Raw genomic sequence first — 17,303 nt, 5'->3', positions numbered from 1 at the left:
ACCAGCAGCTCCCTCTCCCTCTCTGCCTGATTCATCAGCAAGACTTTGTCCATCACTCCTTTTGGAGCTCAGTGCTTCAGTGCAGGGCTGTCACAGAGGCCCCTGTGCCCACCTCCTCATGGCCTCACGACCCTGGCTGGGCACTGAAACCATCCACCTGTCGCTCATCATGGGGCGGGGCCCATCTGCAGAGACTCTGCCCATCAGGAACCGCCTGGAGCCCAGCCCCTCTGGCCAGCTAACACCCGCCCCACCCCCGACACCAGTTCTGTTTTTCCCTGCAAACCTCAGCTGCCCTGCCCAAGCTGCCACCATCCACGTTCCTGCTAAGAACCCTCCCTCTGATCTCCCCAAAGACTGAGGGGACGTGGGGTGCCCCTGGGGACCCCACCAGCCAGTTCAGCACCAACACTACAGGTACACACTTTGTAAGCAACCGCCAGATGCCAGACGCCATGCTAGGTACGAACAAGCAACGTCTTACAACCAGCCAGCGGGTGGGGATGAGCCGTCCCCATTCTGCCCATAAGGAATCCGAAGAAAGTAAGGAAAAGACTCTGGATTTCTGAGGTCTGAAGCCATCTGTCTGAGTCAAAACCCAGTCCCTTTCCCAAGCCCCATCCCCTCCTTCTTAAAGGCATTTTCCTTTTTTAAATGTTTTTATTATGGGATGCTGCTCTCCACAGGAACCAGAGAGAAGCAGACAATAGAAGGAACCAGAATTTAAGAAGTTTTGCACATTACCATGGGCGGTTATTCCTGGTCTTTACTGAACTCAGACGGAACTGGAGCCAAGAACGTACACCTTCAGGTGGGCCCGTGAGACCTGCCACTGGCTCTACCCTGGAGGCATCCTCCCGGCACGTCCGAGGTGGAGCCAACTTCTCCCCTCAGCCGAGCGAATTCAGAATGGTGCTACTCACTCCCTAAATGGCCGCAACAGCTGGGACAGAACCAGGCCACAGTCAGGAGCCTGGAACTCCATGGGTTGCAGGGGTCCAAGCGCTTGGGCCACCTTCCGCTGCTTTCCCTGGCGCATTAGCAGGAAGCTGGATCGGAAATGGAGCAGGCGGGACTCAAATCAATGCCCATACAGTATGCTGGCATCGCAGGAGGAGGTTAAACCTGCTTTGCCACGAAACCAGCCTACTCTTTGAGGAGTTTGTTATTCCAGCCACTGGAAGCCCCACCTCTACCTTTGGCGGGCTACTTTCTTTCCCATCAGCTTAAGTTACCAGAGTGGTTACACCACCCTTGAGTGCAATCCACTTGGTCACTTGATGTTTAGAAATGGCCTCGCGCAGGCCAACCGCTCCATGCATTGTGTTACTGGAGGCACAAGGACAAGGCTGCCCCCTGCGGGGACTTGCAGTCTGATAAGATCACCAAGGACATTGCTGGTCTTGGAGGGCCACCGCGACAGGCTCCCTGTTGGGACCGCTGCTTCTCTCTGCGTCCCCCACAGCCCACGGGTGGGGTTTCGGTCCTAATCTTACAGGTGAGGATGCTGAAACCCCTGGTGCTCCAGCAGTCAGCCCAAAGCCTTCAAGGCAGTGATGGAACCAGAGTGTGACCGTGTGCCCGTTCCAGACGCCGAGTTTGCCTTCACACTGGAGATTCCACGCCGCATAGTAGTTAGGAACTCAGAATTTAGAAGCAGACAGACTTAAGTAGAGAATGCGAGCTCTGCCACTTAATTGCTATGTAATCTTGAACAATTAATTAACCTTTCTGAACTCCAGTTCCTTCATGTGCAAAAATAAGGCATGATAATACCTATCTCTTAGGGTTGTGATGAGAATCTTAGAAATAGCAGGTGGTGTTTTAGGACTGATAGACAGGCCTGGTCTCACTTGCAGTCGTGTAATTTCCTTGGCAGCAACCTGGGGACTGTCTCATTTTGGGTCGCTCCAATAGCCCCCAGCACCGCCTGAGGGACACCATCGGATGGGAGCAAAGGTGAGGGCCATCACTAAGCCAACCCCTCAGGCTGCAGGGCTCCTCCGCCTCCTTCCTCCTTTAGGTATCTCTCCCGGAACAAACCCCTCTTCCCAACTCACACACACTCTGAGTCTTCAGCAGGAACCCGTCAAGGCAGTGGGAGCGAGCCTGCAGTGACCACACCCAGAAGAGCCACTCGCCGCGAAAGGGACAAGACTGCTCTGGGTCTTGCTCTTGAACCCATCACGAGAACTTGAGGTCTTCCTCCTACCGCCCTTGAAGGAACCACGTCTTCCTCCAGCCCCAGCATCTCCGTGGCTCTTGTCCTCCTGGAAGGATGCTAGAATTCCTAACGAGCCCTCGGTGCCAGGGGAGAAGAGAAAAACATCCCTGTTGGAAGCTACGGGACACTTTTCTTGGGTGCCAGTGTAGCCAAGACTTTCCATCAAAGCATCAGCCTGGTTAAAGATCCCTCTGGCATCCAGACCTTTCAGGACGGGCCAGCAGCAGGGCCTGGGTGCGGAACCAGCATCGTCTTTCTACTGACTTTGTGTCCAACTCAAGAGTTGTGATTGGGCGCGTGTCCAGTCTGACCCCTCATTCCCGGGTTGTCTGGGACCAGGGGCTGTGTCCTAGCAACCGGGGCTGCCAGGGCCTGCCCGGGGCGGGAGGAGGAAGGCGTTGGTGGCCACAGGAGCGTCACTGTGTCTCTACTGGCGGGAATCTGGGTCAGAAGCCGCTCCATTCCTCCCAGACAGGGTGGGTCCAACGTCAGAGGCAATCAGCTTTGCTCCGTGGCTGTGGTTTAACCTGAACTTTTCTGGACAGGGAGGAAATGGCAGTGGCCTGAACCCCAGGAATGTCCAGTTGGCCTCCAGGGCTCAGGGATTTTCTGGCCTGGCTGGTGGTGGTTCTCGCACGCAGCATCGAGCACTGAAGACAGACTCCACGGGGAGCCGAAAATATGTCTCATTTCATGACCTTTTGCTGATTGTCCACTAAGTGCCGGGCAGGGTGGGCACAGCTGGGCTACGGATAGAAAAGAACAGCACCACTTCTCACCTACCTTGCTTGCACTCTAGTTACCGGGCAACACTGACGCGACACCCACCAGAAAGCACCGATGTCCCAAACACACCCCCTGCACCTGCGGACCCTCCCCTGCCGGGAGCTAAGTCCCCAGGCCTGTGCTGGAACCAGGTGACAGAGCAGCAGAGTCTACGGAGAGAAAAGGGAACCAGAGGGCAGAAAAAGCAATTTCTGCAAGTAATGACTCGCTGGTCTCTGCCTCCATCCCAGTCCCGGGTCCCTTCCCCCCTTCCCTCCGCCCAGACCCACCCTTGCTACAGGACAGGTGACCAGAGCCCTAGGGCGGAGATGGCAGGCAGGCCATACGGAGCCACTGCCGTTTTTGGGTGGAGCCTGGTGGAAAGGATCCCAGTGCATATGTGGTCTCCAGACTCCATCAGTAAATACAGCCACAGTCAGCAGGCAAAGACTTAAACACAAGCATCTGTCCTCCATGGGCGGCCCAGCCCCGGCTGTCCGCGCCCTTCTGAGCAGCGTCTCCCCAGCCCCGTTGCCAGCGTCCTCCACTGAAAAGTGACTGCTTTGTGGACTCACAAAACAATCAGGAAGCTAAGTGTGTGTGATTCTCAGCCACCTGCTGACCAAGGCCATCCTCTGAGATTGGAGTTTGTGGTATACACACCTGCTCTGCGACGAGCCTTGGTCCCTGCTGCTCAGGGATGTGCATGGCGCATACATAGCAGGTGCTCCCATTTATAAAGGAAATGGAGGCCGGCGCCGCGGCTCAATAGGCTAATCCTCCACCTTGCGGCACCAGCACACCGGGTTCTAGTCCCGGTCAGGGCGCCAGATTCTGTCCCGGTTGCCCCTCTTCCAGGCCAGCTCTCTGCTGTGGCCAGGGAGTGCAGTGGAGGATGGCCCAAGTGCTTGGGCCCTGCACCCCATGGGAGACCAGGAGAAGGAACTGGCTCCTGCCTTTGGATCAGCGCAGTGTGCTGGCCGCGGCAGTCATTGCCATTGGAGGGTGAACCAAAGGAAGACCTTTCTCTCTGTCTCTCTCTCTCACTGTCCACTCTGCCTATCAAAAAAAAAAAAAAAAAAGGAAATGGAATTGGTGTGCTAAGAAGGAGTGCCCATGTCACCGGTTCGAGATCCGGCTGCTCCACTTCTGATCCAGCTCTCTGCTATGGCCTGGGAAAGCAGCAGAAGATGGCCCAAGTGCTTGGGCCCCTGCACCCGCGTGAGAGACCCAGAGGAAGCTCCTGGCTCCTGGCTTTGAATCGGTGCAGCTCTGGCCGTTGCGGCCAATTGGGAGAGTGAACCAGCAGATGGAAGACGCCCCCCCTCTCTTTCTGTAACTCTTTCAAATAAATCTTTAAAAAAAGAAGAAGAGGGAGTGCCCACGAGTCCTGCCCCTTCTCCTCCCCCAGCTCTCGAGTCACAGTGTAGGTCCAGTGTAGCCAGCAGCACTAGCAGTGGGTTCTTCAAGTTTGAATCACCCAAGGGTTTCCCAGTGGGCATTAAAATAGGGGGGCTTCCGGGCCTAGGCAGGAGCCAGTCCCTGGACGACAGCACGCTCAGGGCGCATGGGTTCATCTAAGCTACCAGATTCTACGTGAGCCAAACCCAGGGGTCCTCATGTGTTTCCCTTGGGCCCCGGACTCCGCTCAGATTCACACATCAGTTGTCTACATGCACCTCACTGGGATGCCCCCACCCCGGGCACAAGGCATCACTCACATGGCACAGCCAAAGCACGCTTCCTGCCCCACCCACCTCTGTCCACCCGGAAATGCTCCATCAGCTGACCATCGGCTCAAAGCAAGATCATGGAAGGCCGGCGCCGTGGCTCACTAGGCTAATCCTCTGCCTTGCAGCGCCAGCACACCAGGTTCTGTCCTGGTTGCTCCTCTTCCAATCCAGCTCTCTGCTGTGGCCCTGGAGTGCAGTGGAGGATGGCCCAAGTGCTTGGGCCCTGCACCCCATGGGAGACCAGGAGAAGCACCTGGCTCCTGGCTTCAGATCAGCGCGGTGCGCCGGTCGCAGCGGCCATTGGGGGGTCAACCAACGGCAAAGGAAGACCTTTCTCTCTGTCTCTCTCTCTCTCTCACTGTCCACTCTGCCTGTCAAAAAAAAAAAAAAAAAAAAGATCCCGGAGTCATTCCTGAGTTGTCCTAACTGCCAGATCCGATCTGTCCACACAACTTGCTGGTTCTCTCTACAGCAGCCTGTGGTGGGAGTTTGGCCTCGAGGTTAAGATGCCGGTAGCGAGACCTGCATCCGACGTCAGCGTGCCTTTGAACCTGATGCCAGGTTCCTGCTGATACAGACCTTGGACAGCAATGGGATGGCTCGAGTGACCGGGGCCTTGCCACCCGCGTGGTAGACCTGGGGTGAGATTCTGTCTCCTGACTTCCAGCTGGCTCAGCCCAGGCCGCTGGGGGCATTTAGGGAGTGAAACAATGGATGGGAGTGCGCTCTCTCGCTCTCTCTCTCCATCTGTCTCTCTGCCTCTCAAGTAAATACAACTTTTTAAAAGTCCCAATTAAAAATAGTAAGTATGCTGGCCGGCGCCGTGGCTCACTAGGCTAATCCTCCGCCTAGCGGCACCGGCACACCGGGTTCTAGTCCCGGTCGGGGCGCCGGATTCTGTCCTGGTTGCCCCTCTTCCAGGCCAGCTCTCTGCTGTGGCCAGGGAGTGCAGTGGAGGATGGCCCAAGTGCTTGGGCCCTGCACCCCATGGGAGACAAGGATAAGTACCTTGCTCCTGCCATCGGATCAGCACGGTGCGCCAGCCGCAGCACGTTGGCCGCGGCGGCCATTGGAGGGTGAACCAACGGCAAAGGAAGACCTTTCTCTCTGTCTCTCTCTCTCACTGTCCACTCTGCCTGTCACAAAAAAAAAAAAAAAAAATAGTAAGTATGCTAGCCCCTCTTCCACTACACTCATCTAATCTGCCATTCTGTCTCCTCGAGGTTGGGCTGGGGCCTCATTTCCTCAGACAATGACCCCTCCCATGTGCTCTAAAAAATGTCAGACAGGGGCCGGCGCTGTGGCATGGTAGATTACTCCTGCAACGCCAGAATCCCACACAGGCACCGGGTCAAGCACCGGTTGCTCCGCTTCCGATCTGGCTCCCCGCTGATGCACCTGGGAAGGCAAGGGAGGATGGCCCGAGTGCTTGAGCCCTTGCACCCATATGGGAGACCTGGAAGCAGCTCCTGGCTCCTGGCTCCTGGCTCCTGGCTCCTGGCTTTGGCTCCTGGCTCCTGGCTCCTGGCTCCTGGCTTTGGCCTGTCCCAGCCTTTGAGGAGTGAACCAGTAGGTGGAAGATTTTTGTCTCCCTCTCTGTCCCTGTGCCTTTCAAATAAATAAAATGAATCTTTATATATAAGTATACATATATATATATATGTATGCATGCATATACCAGATCCCATTGCTTCCCCCTCTTAAAACGTGCTGTTCTTAAACTTTCAAAAATCAAAACCAACAAAGCCCCTTCTCGGTCTAGCTTCTGCCGCCTTCCTAGACCTCGTCTTTCCCAGACTCTACATCTGTATAATGGGCACCGCTGTGGTCATGGTTGCCTCACAGGGGACCTCAGCTGCGTGCTAGCCTAGCTCGGGTCTTCCCACAGTCCTCCCCACTGCGGCAGGTGCTGTGAAATGAGGTTCCTTGCTTTTGCGTGTGTCCCAGTGTCAGGGAAGGAGCCAGGGCAGTCTGGGGTCCCAGCTGGAGTCAGCCCCTGCCCTGCGCGAGGCACGCGAGTCGCCGCCGGTCTGAGACCTGCCTGTAGGGGGCGCTGGAGCCAGGAGGGGCCACAGCTGCCCGCGGGCCGCTCGGGGCCCGCTCGGGGGTTAAAGACACCTCTCCCCAAACCCGGGCCCTCCCCTGCTCACATCTGCCTTTGTGGCTTTAATGAGAAACCCAGGCACTTTGGCGTCCAGGGCGCGCGCTAACTCCCTGGAAGATCGGCGAGTGGAAAGAAGGTGGTTTTCCAGCGGGCCGGGGGCGGATTCGGGTCTCCGCGCGCCCTGGCGAGCTCCGCCCCTGCCGCCCGCCAGGGAGCCGGCCCGCTCCGCAACCCCTCTCTCCAGGCTCCTGGTTAGGAATTTGGGGGCGGGCCCTGGCCTGGCACGGCCGCGCACTCTCAGCAGAGCTCACTTTGCTCTCCTCGCGCCCACGTTCTGCAGCCCAAGGAGGCCGGACCGAGGGACGTGGGCACTCTTCCTCCGCTCAGCTCGAGGTAAGTGCAGGCATCTTACTTCGGGTTTGTCCCTTGTCGGTCCATAAAGGAAGTCGAAGACATGACCTGGGAGAGGGCAGGGGTGGGCCATCCTCCTTCCCCCCCAGTCTGGGCTGCCCCGGAGGGATGCTGCCCGGGGCAAGAGGTCCAGTTGCAGGACATCTCCTTTGCGGTCCTCGGGGGGACCTCCAGTTCTCAGGCACAAAAAATGTAAAAGTTCAAATAATGTGGGGATCCCCATAACCTCAACCCTTTGAGATCTGGGGCACTTTGGGGGTGGCCCGAGCCCTGGGTGTCCTAAATGCTGCTTTGTATAGCATGCATGAGGTGCTGAGTGCAAGGGAGCGGTTAAGAGTCGGATGAAGCATCGGCTGTGTCCAGGGGGCTGTGCGTCCCGGTGGGGTCCCCCCCAGGTTAGGGGACAGCTCCCCGTTTGAAGGAGGAGAACTTTCTCTAGGGCAGACGAGTAAGAGAACAGCAGCAGGTTCTGAGTTAGGTGCCCCCCGCCCACCCCGCCCCAGCTCCTGGTGTGTCAGTCCCCGAGCTTTCTACCTTAGCAAGGCTGAGCACAGGTGGACCCGTGGCATTGTGGGAAGCAAGGTAAGAGTATCCAACCCCGAAGCTACGTGGCTCACAGAGGCAGTGGGATCGGGGGGAGGCGTAAGCTCCCCTACCAAACCCTCGCAGCAGCCCTGGATCTAAGCAGAGGCCAGAGCGGGTGGGACACACAGACCCTGGAAAGCTGGGTTTCAAGGGGACTGTGGCTCTTGGCTGCCAAGGTGCCCAGTCTGGAAAAGGAGAAACAGAGACAGAGGCTCACTGTGCCAGCCTCTAGGCCACCACCTTGGTCCTGCAGCAGCCCAGGGCTGTACATGGAAAAATGCACAGTTGGCAGCAGGCTGCTCCATCCGTCTTCTTGCCTGGCCACAGCCAGGGAGCAGCCAGCGTGCCCAGGCAGTGGGCAGTCGAGTCTGCTTCTCAGAACACTGGGGCTCTTTGTCTGAGGCCTGGGCTGCCTGAGGATGAGCCAGGATGCCTGCTAGCTCTTCTGCAGCCCAGTGGCTCGTGGCAGGCCCAGGGGACTGCCTGGAGGAGCCAGTGGCCAGCAGTTTGAGCATGGCCACCAAGGCCCTTCCCATCAGTTCTGAGGCTGGCTTTTATTATCCTTTCTGTCCCCTGTCCACGGTCGCCGGCCCAGCAAGGCCCAACAGCAATGCAGCGGCTAAGTGGGACTCTTCCAGACCCAGGACAGCCCTGGGAGTTCTCTGTCCGAGGGTGACTCTCTGGAAGGTGCCCACAGAGGCTGTGCAGTGCCCTGGAGGGAGGTAATAGGGGCGGGCTCCCCAGACCTGAAGGCACACTACTGCACCCCTCCCTCCATACCTTCAACTTCCCTCCCAGGGGCCCCCAGCCCCCGCGCTGCCCTCTCAGCCTGCCCCGGCCTCATCACAGTGGCCCGGCACGCTCCAAGGTGGGTGTCAGAACCCCATCCAAAGCCGCGTTCCCTTGGGCAAACGTGAGAACCTCCAACGTCCCCTCCATCTGTCGGTGTTTCTCAGTCACTGCTCTAGGCCCCGTGTCCCCAGGGTGCTAACACTTCGCTGGGCTCCAGGGAAGACAGGGAGGCAGACCAGCTCGGCCTCCCCACACTGTGCCGCACCCCATGTCCCCCGGCTGGAGGGGATCTGTGCCCGTCTCCAGATGAGTCCCACATGGGGCTCCTCCAGGCCCAGCCAAGCTGCATGCATGACCACAGACTGCTAACCAGAGGGTTTTCTCACCCAGCCGAATGCCACCAACAGTGGCACTTTGGAGGAAAGCCCAGGCCCCGTGGTGGCCGCTGAGGGGCCACACCCCTCCCCAGACGCCCAGGGCCAGAAAACCCCAGCCTGCCTAAGAGCCCCAAAGAGCTTCCCAAGTGGCTCAGATTTTCCCCTTTGATGCTCAAGCTGCTTCTAGAAGTTTCTCCGGGACAGGAAGAGCCAGAGGGCTTTGTCCTTGGACTCTTGGAAAATAGTGTTTCCCTGGAGAGTCCAAACTGGATGTGAATCCAGGCCCAAGGAGCCCATGACTCCCACCCCTACACCTCTACACACACACACACACACACACACACACGACGGCTGTGGGGTTTCCAGCTACCTCGGCAGAACCTGCCTGGGGCTAAGGCTGCCGTGGACCTACCCCTCTAAATGCAGTAACTCCATTCTGTTCCTTCTTGACCAGGGGACCAGGGGAGATGCATGGAGCTCTCCGCCCGCCCCCGTGGCCGCGGTCTAGCCGGACCATGTGTGCAGAGCCGGCCACGGGCTGTGTGCACCGAGCAAGGGCGAGCGAAGCTCCTGCGTCCAGGCGTCTGACGCCGAAGCAGGCGCTGCCCAGCTCTGTGCCGCGGCCTCCTGAGGCTCACTCATGCCCGCTCCCTCTCCTCTCTCCCTCCCTGCACAGAGACACGATGCAGTGGGCCTCCCTCCTGCTGCTCGCGGGGCTCTGCTCCCTGTCCCGGGCCCAGTATGACGAAGACCCGCACTGGTGGTTCCACTACCTCCGCAGCCAGCAGTCCACCTACTACGACCCGTACGACCCTTACCCGAACGAGCCCTACGAGCCATACCCCTACGGGGTGGAAGAGGGCCCGGCCTATGCCTACGGCTCCCCGTCCCCGCCGGAGCCCCGCGACTGCCCCCAGGAGTGCGACTGCCCCCCCAACTTCCCCACCGCCATGTACTGTGACAACCGCAACCTCAAGTACCTGCCCTTCGTGCCGTCCCGCATGAAGTACGTCTACTTCCAGAACAACCAGATCACCGCCATCCAGGAGGGCGTCTTCGACAACGCCACCGGGCTGCTCTGGGTCGCCCTGCACGGCAACCAGATCACCAGCGACAAGGTGGGCCGCAGGGTCTTCTCCAAGCTCAGGCACCTGGAGAGGCTGTACCTGGACCACAACAACCTGACCCGGATGCCGGGCCCGCTGCCCCGCTCGCTGCGGGAGCTCCACCTGGACCACAACCAGATCTCGCGCGTGCCCAACAACGCCCTGGAGGGGCTGGAGAACCTCACAGCCCTGTACCTGCAGCACAACGAGATCCAGGAGGTGGGCAGCTCCATGAGGGGCCTCCGCTCGCTCATCCTGCTGGACCTGAGCTACAACCACCTGCGCCGGGTGCCCGACGGGCTGCCCTCGGCCCTCGAACAGCTCTACCTGGAGCACAACAACGTCTACACCGTCCCCGACAGCTACTTCCGGGGGTCGCCCAAGCTGCTGTACGTGCGGCTGTCCCACAACAGCCTCACCAACAGCGGCCTGGCCTCCAACACCTTCAACTCCAGCAGCCTGTTGGAGCTCGACCTCTCCTACAACCAGCTACAAAAGATCCCCCCAGTCAGCACCAACCTGGAGAACCTCTACCTGCAAGGCAACAGGATCAATGGTGAGAGTTCGGCCCCGGGGGCAGCCGGCAGCCGTGGCTGCGTCACTGGAGTGGCTCTGCTCCAAGTGCTCGCGGCCGTGCCGGCAAAACACCAGCAGGGGAGCCACACGGCCGGAGACCCAGCAGCCTGCACAACCAGCCTCGGCCCTGACCACAGGGTGCAGGGTAGCGAGCACCTGCACTGGCCAGTGGTGCTGGGAGAAGTCAGCGGGGTGCGGGTGGGGGCCCGAGACTTCCCCGGGAGGGGCAAGCTCCCACCCGGGTCTTGGGAGAGAAGTGGGCATGGATGGCGGCCTGCAGGACAGAGCCACCGATGGTCACTTACCAGGTCAACTGCCAAGGGCTGCATGTGCCTTGCTAATCTTCTCTGTATCGTTCCAATTTTAGTGTAAGTGCTGCCGAAGCGAGCACTGCGCAAGTGCCTGAGAAGGAGCAGTGGTGTGTGGAGGGGCAGAGAGAGACGAGTTTGGAGAGGTTTGGGAGGGAGGGGACGGTCCCCCGGGATGAAGAGTCTCAGTTCAACTTCTAGGTCCCTCGTGGGAGGTGTCCGTCCTTAGACACCAGCCTGTAAGAGAATGAGCCTCGGTGGCCGCGTGACCCGCCCCAGCCCCCGCAGCCTGGCCGCGTGCTCTGCTGTTTATCTGCCTTTGGAGCGTAGGAGCTGGTGAGCAGGACTGCGCCACCTCTCGGAGCGGAAGGCGGCACCAGTCGGTTCCCCTGGAGTCCAAGGGGCCCCTGGTGGCAGGGCAGAGGTCCTGCCCCAGGCTAGTGGGAGCCTGGGGTGGCCGCTGGGCAGGGGCGGGGAGAGATCACTGGGCTTCTTGTTGCAGGAGGGCCCCACCCTCACCCCTGCAGACGCCTAGAGGCGCCCGAAGGGTACTGCAAAGCCCATTTCAGCAGCCCTGGCCCTTAGCACAGGCGGGCAGGTCCCGAGCCAGAGCCAGCGTTCCTCCGCCTGCCCGCCTCTCTCAGCTCCTCTCCCGGGGAAGGGGCTTCGGTAATGGCGCAGGTGGAGCACTTTGAAGTGAGCGAGAGGTCCTGAGCGCCCCCCCCCCCCCCCGGGAACAGCCCAGGCATTTAGGGAGATGCTAAGGAGCTGGCCGGCCCCCTGAGGAAGGTGGCCCAGCCCTGGAGGTGGCTGTTGGGCAGGCGGGGCATCCTCTGGGGACAATGGCTCTGCTCGCAGGGTCTGAGGGCTGCTCACCGTCTCCCCTGCCACCGAGCGCTCGCTCCCCTGCCGCCCACCCTCACTGCCCAGTCCAGGAGGGAGGCTGCGTGGAAGCACCCCCCCGCCCCGTGCTGTGCTCCGTCCACGTCTGACCCGCATGGCCCCAGCAGACAGAGGAAGCGGGCACGGGAGGAGACACTACGGGAGCGTCTGTCACCTCCCTGCCTTCACGCAGAGCCATGTCTGCCGCTCACAGACCAGGTGGCAAAGAAATAATGCCCCTTTAGTGGTGTCCGGGGTGGGGGCTAGAAAGCTCTCCATTCGACCAGGCAAGAACTCCCCAGTGCCGTGGGCGGCCCGCGCCTGTGGCCTTGGCTGGATGGCTCTCGGCTCTCTCCAGCCTCAGGCAGCAAACAGCTGTGCTTGCTAGCGACCTGCTGGGCCGAGTACGGTTTCTGTTGTTGTGTTGTTGCTGTTGTTTGCATTGCAAAGGTGGGGAAATTGAGGCACAGAGAAGGGAAAGGCAGAGGAGGACGGGGACTCCAGGGACTCCGGGGCCTGCAGGGTTTGAGGCCTGGTCCCCTCCTGGCAGCCGCTCCCCAGCTGCCGCCATCAGCAGCCCTCTCAGATTTTCCAGTTACTAACAGGCCGGGAATGTCATTCGGAAGCTTTGGGACCCAGCGGGGTGGGTCGGCCAGGACACAGGAAAGACCGCGTCAGTGTTTGATCTGGGCTGCAGTCTGTCCTCCCGTGGCTCCGGGCAGAAGCCCTGCCCTGTTCATGGGCCGGCGCAGGACACGGGCAGGGGGGCTGGCAGTGCCCGTGGGTGGTGGGAATTGTTCTACCCGGGGTGCCTGGCTCCCCACACGCTCAGTGGGAGGGGAGATGGGAGCCTCGTGTTTGTGTCCAGGCAGCTGGGAGCCAGGGATTTTGCAGACTGTGTGAGGCCTGCAGGCTGCGGGGGGAGCTCTCCCTGAGCCCTTAGCTCAGTCCCCTAGGGCTGGAAGGGACGCTGGGCTGAGCCGCTTTGCTTCCCCCCAGGTCCCATATGCTGGGGACAGAGACTCAGCCCCTGGCCAGGGCCCTGACCCCCGCCCGCCTACTCAGAGGCCCTCAAATCTCTTCTCGGGGACATGGCTGAGCCATCTGTGTGCCCGCTCCGGAGGGGGCCGCTCCGCAGTCCCCCCTGGCCCGGTGGTTTTAGCCTCACATCTGCAGCACAAGTCATTTGCTGCAGCCTCACGCCGGCTCGACTCGCTCCATTCTTCTCTCTTACCTGAGACTTCAATAGCAGCACGTACAGATGGCCACTCAGCCACTGTCCGTGCGCCCAGGACGATGCTGACCCAGAACACTTCCGGCAGCCGCTCTCTGATGCCTGCACACCCACGGACTCGCCCAGCAGGAGCCCCCCCCCCCCCCCGCCCGCCGTCATACAGAGCTCTGCTGCCCCCCCCACCTGGCTCCAGGATGCACACAGCTCCTGACCCCCTTTGCAAGCTGAGGGACACCTCTGAGGGAACCACAGCCCAGGTGCCCCTGCTGGGGCGCCCGAGCCTGATCCTGCCCTCTGCTGTGTGCTGGGCGGCGAGGTGTCGGGCACTTCAGGTGCAGCCGTGATGCCGCGGTCCCTGCGTCTGAGCTCCATGTCTTTCGTCTCACGTGACTGAGTAGACCGGAGACAGAGGCAGGTGACTTGTCCCAGACAGGCAGAGGGAGAAGTGGTCCAGCAGAGGACAAGCAGGGGAGAGGTGGCAAAAGGGTTCACGTTCAAAACCAAACAGCCCTGCCTGCCCAGGGGGGCTGTGTGCTGTAGGGGCGACACTTCCAAAAGGGGTCTTCTTTTGAGATTGGAGAGAGAAGCAGCCCGTGATGGAGTCACGTGCGGGAGGCAGAGGGATGGCACTGAGGGGTTGGGTTCCCTCTCACCTCGGAGCCCTGCACGCGCTCCCCTGGCAGCCCCGGGCCTGGAACACTTGTCTCTCGGCCCAGGCGTCCTCCCTTTAACCTCCTGCCACTTCTCTCTCTGCAGAGTGGCAGGAGATGTTCCCGATTTAAACCTCTCCGTTTCCAGCCTTCCTGCTCATAGCAATTCAGCAAAGCCCTCCCTCTCCAAAAGCAATCAAGCCTTGCAAGTGGCTCTGCCTGGTCCCTTGCTGCCCTCTGCTTCCCTCTGCTGCCCACGGGCAGGACAAAAAAAAATATATCAAGTCCTGGCGAGAAGGACACCCAAGGACATTCCAGGGTCTGCAAAGTACTGGTGGGGGAGGGACGGAGGGCGGGGTTAGGAGGCGGGGCTGTAGGCCCAGCCCCCTTCTCCGTCCCCTGGCTGGACTGGGATCCTGCACCATGTCCACCCCAAGGCTGCAAGGCCCTCCCCTTGCTCGGAAGCCTTCGTGGAGGCGGCTGTCACGCCGAGGCTGAGTGCCCCCGCCCTCTGTGCCCACAGAGTTCTCCATCAGCAGCTTCTGCTCCGTGGTGGACGTCATGAACTTCTCCAAGCTGCAGGTGCTGCGCCTGGACGGCAACCAGCTGAAGCGCAGTGCCATGCCGGCCGACGCACCCCTCTGCCTGCGCCTGGCCAGCCTCATCGAGATCTGAGCAGCCCCGGCCCCGCCCCACCGCATCCGGCTTGATGGTTTGGTTTGGCTTTTGCTGGGAGGGCTGGGACAGACCCTGCGACAGGAGTCCACAGCTCCCTCTCGTCTCCTCCCTGGAGGCAGGGCTGGGTGGGATCGGGGAACCACCTGGGCAGGGGACGGCAATGGTGGCACAGGGACTAATCCCCGGAAGCCCAAACCCCAGAAACCCTACTGTCTCTCCCCGCGGAGCTGAGCGCGGCGCATGCGCAGTTGCAGGGCAGTGGGCGCCTCACCGCCGTCTCCTGAGCCCTGAGCTGGCTGCGCGGTTGCGCTGGGCTCCTATTCGTTGCTCCTCGCAGGATACCTCGTGCCCACCCAGCCTTGCTGCACCGCCCCCGCGGGGCCCCTGGGTGCCTGCCCAGCGACCTGTGGAGAGCAGCCACACTGGTGTTTGAGGGGGTCAGGGGTAGCGAGAGTCACCTGCGTTCCTCCAGCTCACCTGTTGAGAGCCCCCAGGCTGGAGTTCCAGCGTCCAGCCAGAGGAGACAGCCAGCCCTGGGCTTGGATGAGTGGGTGGGGGTGCATGTCAGCAGCTGGCCAGCTCTCCAGGGAAGAGGCCAGCCCGAGCTCGGGGCAGGTGCACCCCGGAAAGAGCCCCAACAGCTTCCTCCTTGCCCAGCACTCTCTCCCGTCCCAACAGCACCTGTCTGAGATTTCTCCAAAGCATGGGAAAGACAGTTTGTCCCCTTGTCTTCCCCAGGCCCGATGGGAGAGGCAGACTCAGCCAGCCCTGGGCTTGCCTGCTGGCCGCAGGGCGGTCTGCGTGAACGGACCAGCTCTGAGGCAGCAGCTCCAGCTGGAGATGCTCACGGGGTCCGGGAAGGCGCAGACCCGCCCGTGCTGGCCGGGACCCTCTGAGCTACGCCTTCGGCATTGAAGACGCCTGCTGCATTACAGCTTGGCGGGGGGCAGTGACTTCTTCCCGCTTCTGAAACGTCCCGCTGCCCGGGGCCTAACCCCCCTGCTGCTGGGGGCACCACTGGGTTGTGGCCAGCCAGGGAGCTGGGGCCAAGCACTGGCTGGCCAAGGCCCTGCCCAGACGCCATCCACCCTGACACTATGCATGCTTCCGGCACCAGGGAGAGGGGGAGGAATCCTCGGACTGTGCTCTCGGCCCCAGACCCGAAATCCACAAAAGCCAAACCAGCTCGTTCCAGCGGAGGCGCCCTGGCTGGAGGGCCATGGCCGCCCCCTGCCCAGGGCCCTCAGAGAGCCCTCTGCCTGTATAAACGATTCCTGGCTACAGGGGAAGCTCGTGTGGTGGCCAGCCTGACAATAAAGTTACCTTACTGCTGCACCTGCAAGACTGGGTCCCTGAGGGCAGGAGGAAGGCTGAGGGCAGCTTCTGGGGTCGTGCAGGCCCTAGGCTGTCACAGCCCTCACTTTCTCTGGGATGGTTTTTTTAAAAACTCTGGTCAGCAGACTTTGTGTTCTGGAAGTTCTTCTGGAAGTCCAACTTCAATCCTTCTATCTACTCATTCCTCCTCCATTTGTTGCCCGAGGGGAAAAGAACAACGCAGCTTTTTCACGATCCTAACATCCTACCTCTCCCTCCCTCCTCGTCCACCCTGTAATTCTGGCTGGGACTGGTCCACGGTGGTGTTGGCTTAACCACTTCTGCCCTCTAGCGGCCACTGTGCGCAACAGCAGGGAGTCCCGCTTAGCTAAGCCGGTCCTGGAAGGGGTACACGCAGCGGCTTCTCCGTACACACTTTCTGCAAGTCCTTAGGTGTCAGATGCTATGAAGTTTGCTTAGCAGGCTCCACAGGACCCAGGGGACAATCCTCTGTTTCCTGATAGGGAACTCAGCTGAGCAGGGACACGGGCCAGTTCTGCAGGAAGCAGCCCCGGGTGGAGGCCAAGTGGGCGCATTGACTCTCACTCTCCGGAGAAGAGGCAGGCCGGAGCGGGAGTGTGCGCCGTGGTGCCAGGAAGTCAGCTCTGACCACAGTCCTCACTGGGATCCCGAGGCCCCAGGACACACAGACGCCACGGGGAAGAGGCGGAGACGGGAGGCTGGGGAGGGCACTGTCCACCTGCAGTGACCGTGACCGTGACCAACCAGACGGAGCAGGGGGAAGGGTGGGAGCCAGGCCCACCCAGCCTCACCCTCACGCCCCAGCCAGTGCTGCACGAGCAGGAAGCTAGAACGCACCGCCCTCAGACACCCACCATGTCTCCCTAAGTTCCATCTGATTGGCACTTGCTGTGCGCGAGGGGCTTCCCTTACAGTGCTTGGTTTAGGAGCCCTCACCCCTCTGTCTGCACAGGGGACTGTCACCGTCACCATTTTTTAAATTTTATTTGTTTGAAAGGCAGAGCTACAATGAGAGGGTGAGAGAGAGAGAGAGAGAGAGAGAGGTCTTCCATCTGCTGGTTCACTCCCCAAATGGTAGCAGTGGCTGGGGCTGTGCCATGCCAAAGCCGGGAGCTTCATCAGGGTCTCCCATGTGGCTGCAGGGGCCAAGCACTTGGGCCACCCTCTGCTACTTTCCCAGGTGCATTAGCAGGTACCTGGATCAGAAGCAGAGCAGCGGGGACTTGAATCAGGGCCCACATGGGATGCCGGCGCTGCAGGTGGCTTAGCCCCTTACACCACAGCGCTGGCCCTACTTCCACCACTTTACAGATGGAGACCCTGAGGCACCTGGAGGCTGAGGTCACCCAGGAAAGGCAGTGCTGAGGACAGAGTGACCGCCGCCAGCTGTCTCTCCAGCCCGTGACTTTGCTCTGTGTTTCCACTGTCCACTGTCTGGGGTTCCTGGGTATACACGGGCAGCGAGGGTGCACCTTCTTACTTTTTGGGATGGTCCTATAACCATTCATGTCCCATATGGAAT

The 17,303-nt window shown here is 60.5% G+C and overlaps 1 protein-coding gene and 1 pseudogene across 2 annotated transcripts; one reads left to right on the top strand and one right to left on the bottom strand.

Moving 5' to 3' along the window:
• The first annotated feature begins 6,981 nt into the window (after positions 1–6,981).
• On the top strand, positions 6,982–15,760 carry FMOD (fibromodulin). Of its 2 annotated transcripts, XM_051821140.2 has the most exons (4): positions 6,982–7,219; positions 9,668–10,653; positions 14,271–14,459; positions 15,164–15,760. In XM_051821140.2, exons 2-3 carry the CDS (start codon positions 9,675–9,677, stop codon positions 14,420–14,422), a joined length of 1,131 nt encoding a protein of 376 aa, XP_051677100.1. In that variant the 5' UTR covers positions 6,982–7,219; positions 9,668–9,674; the 3' UTR covers positions 14,423–14,459; positions 15,164–15,760. The 2 variants fall into 2 exon arrangements, with proteins under 2 accessions (XP_051677100.1, XP_069911218.1); XM_070055117.1 differs by having other exon boundaries at positions 7,085–7,219; positions 14,271–15,760.
• Positions 10,998–11,064, bottom strand: LOC127483617 (U6 spliceosomal RNA; annotated as a pseudogene).
• Positions 15,761–17,303: the final 1,543 nt, after the last annotated feature.

Source organism: Oryctolagus cuniculus, chromosome 13 (genome assembly GCF_964237555.1).
Source record: "Oryctolagus cuniculus chromosome 13, mOryCun1.1, whole genome shotgun sequence".
Taxonomy (NCBI): Eukaryota; Metazoa; Chordata; class Mammalia; order Lagomorpha; family Leporidae; genus Oryctolagus; species Oryctolagus cuniculus.
This window is presented reverse-complemented; position numbering and strand designations above follow the sequence as displayed.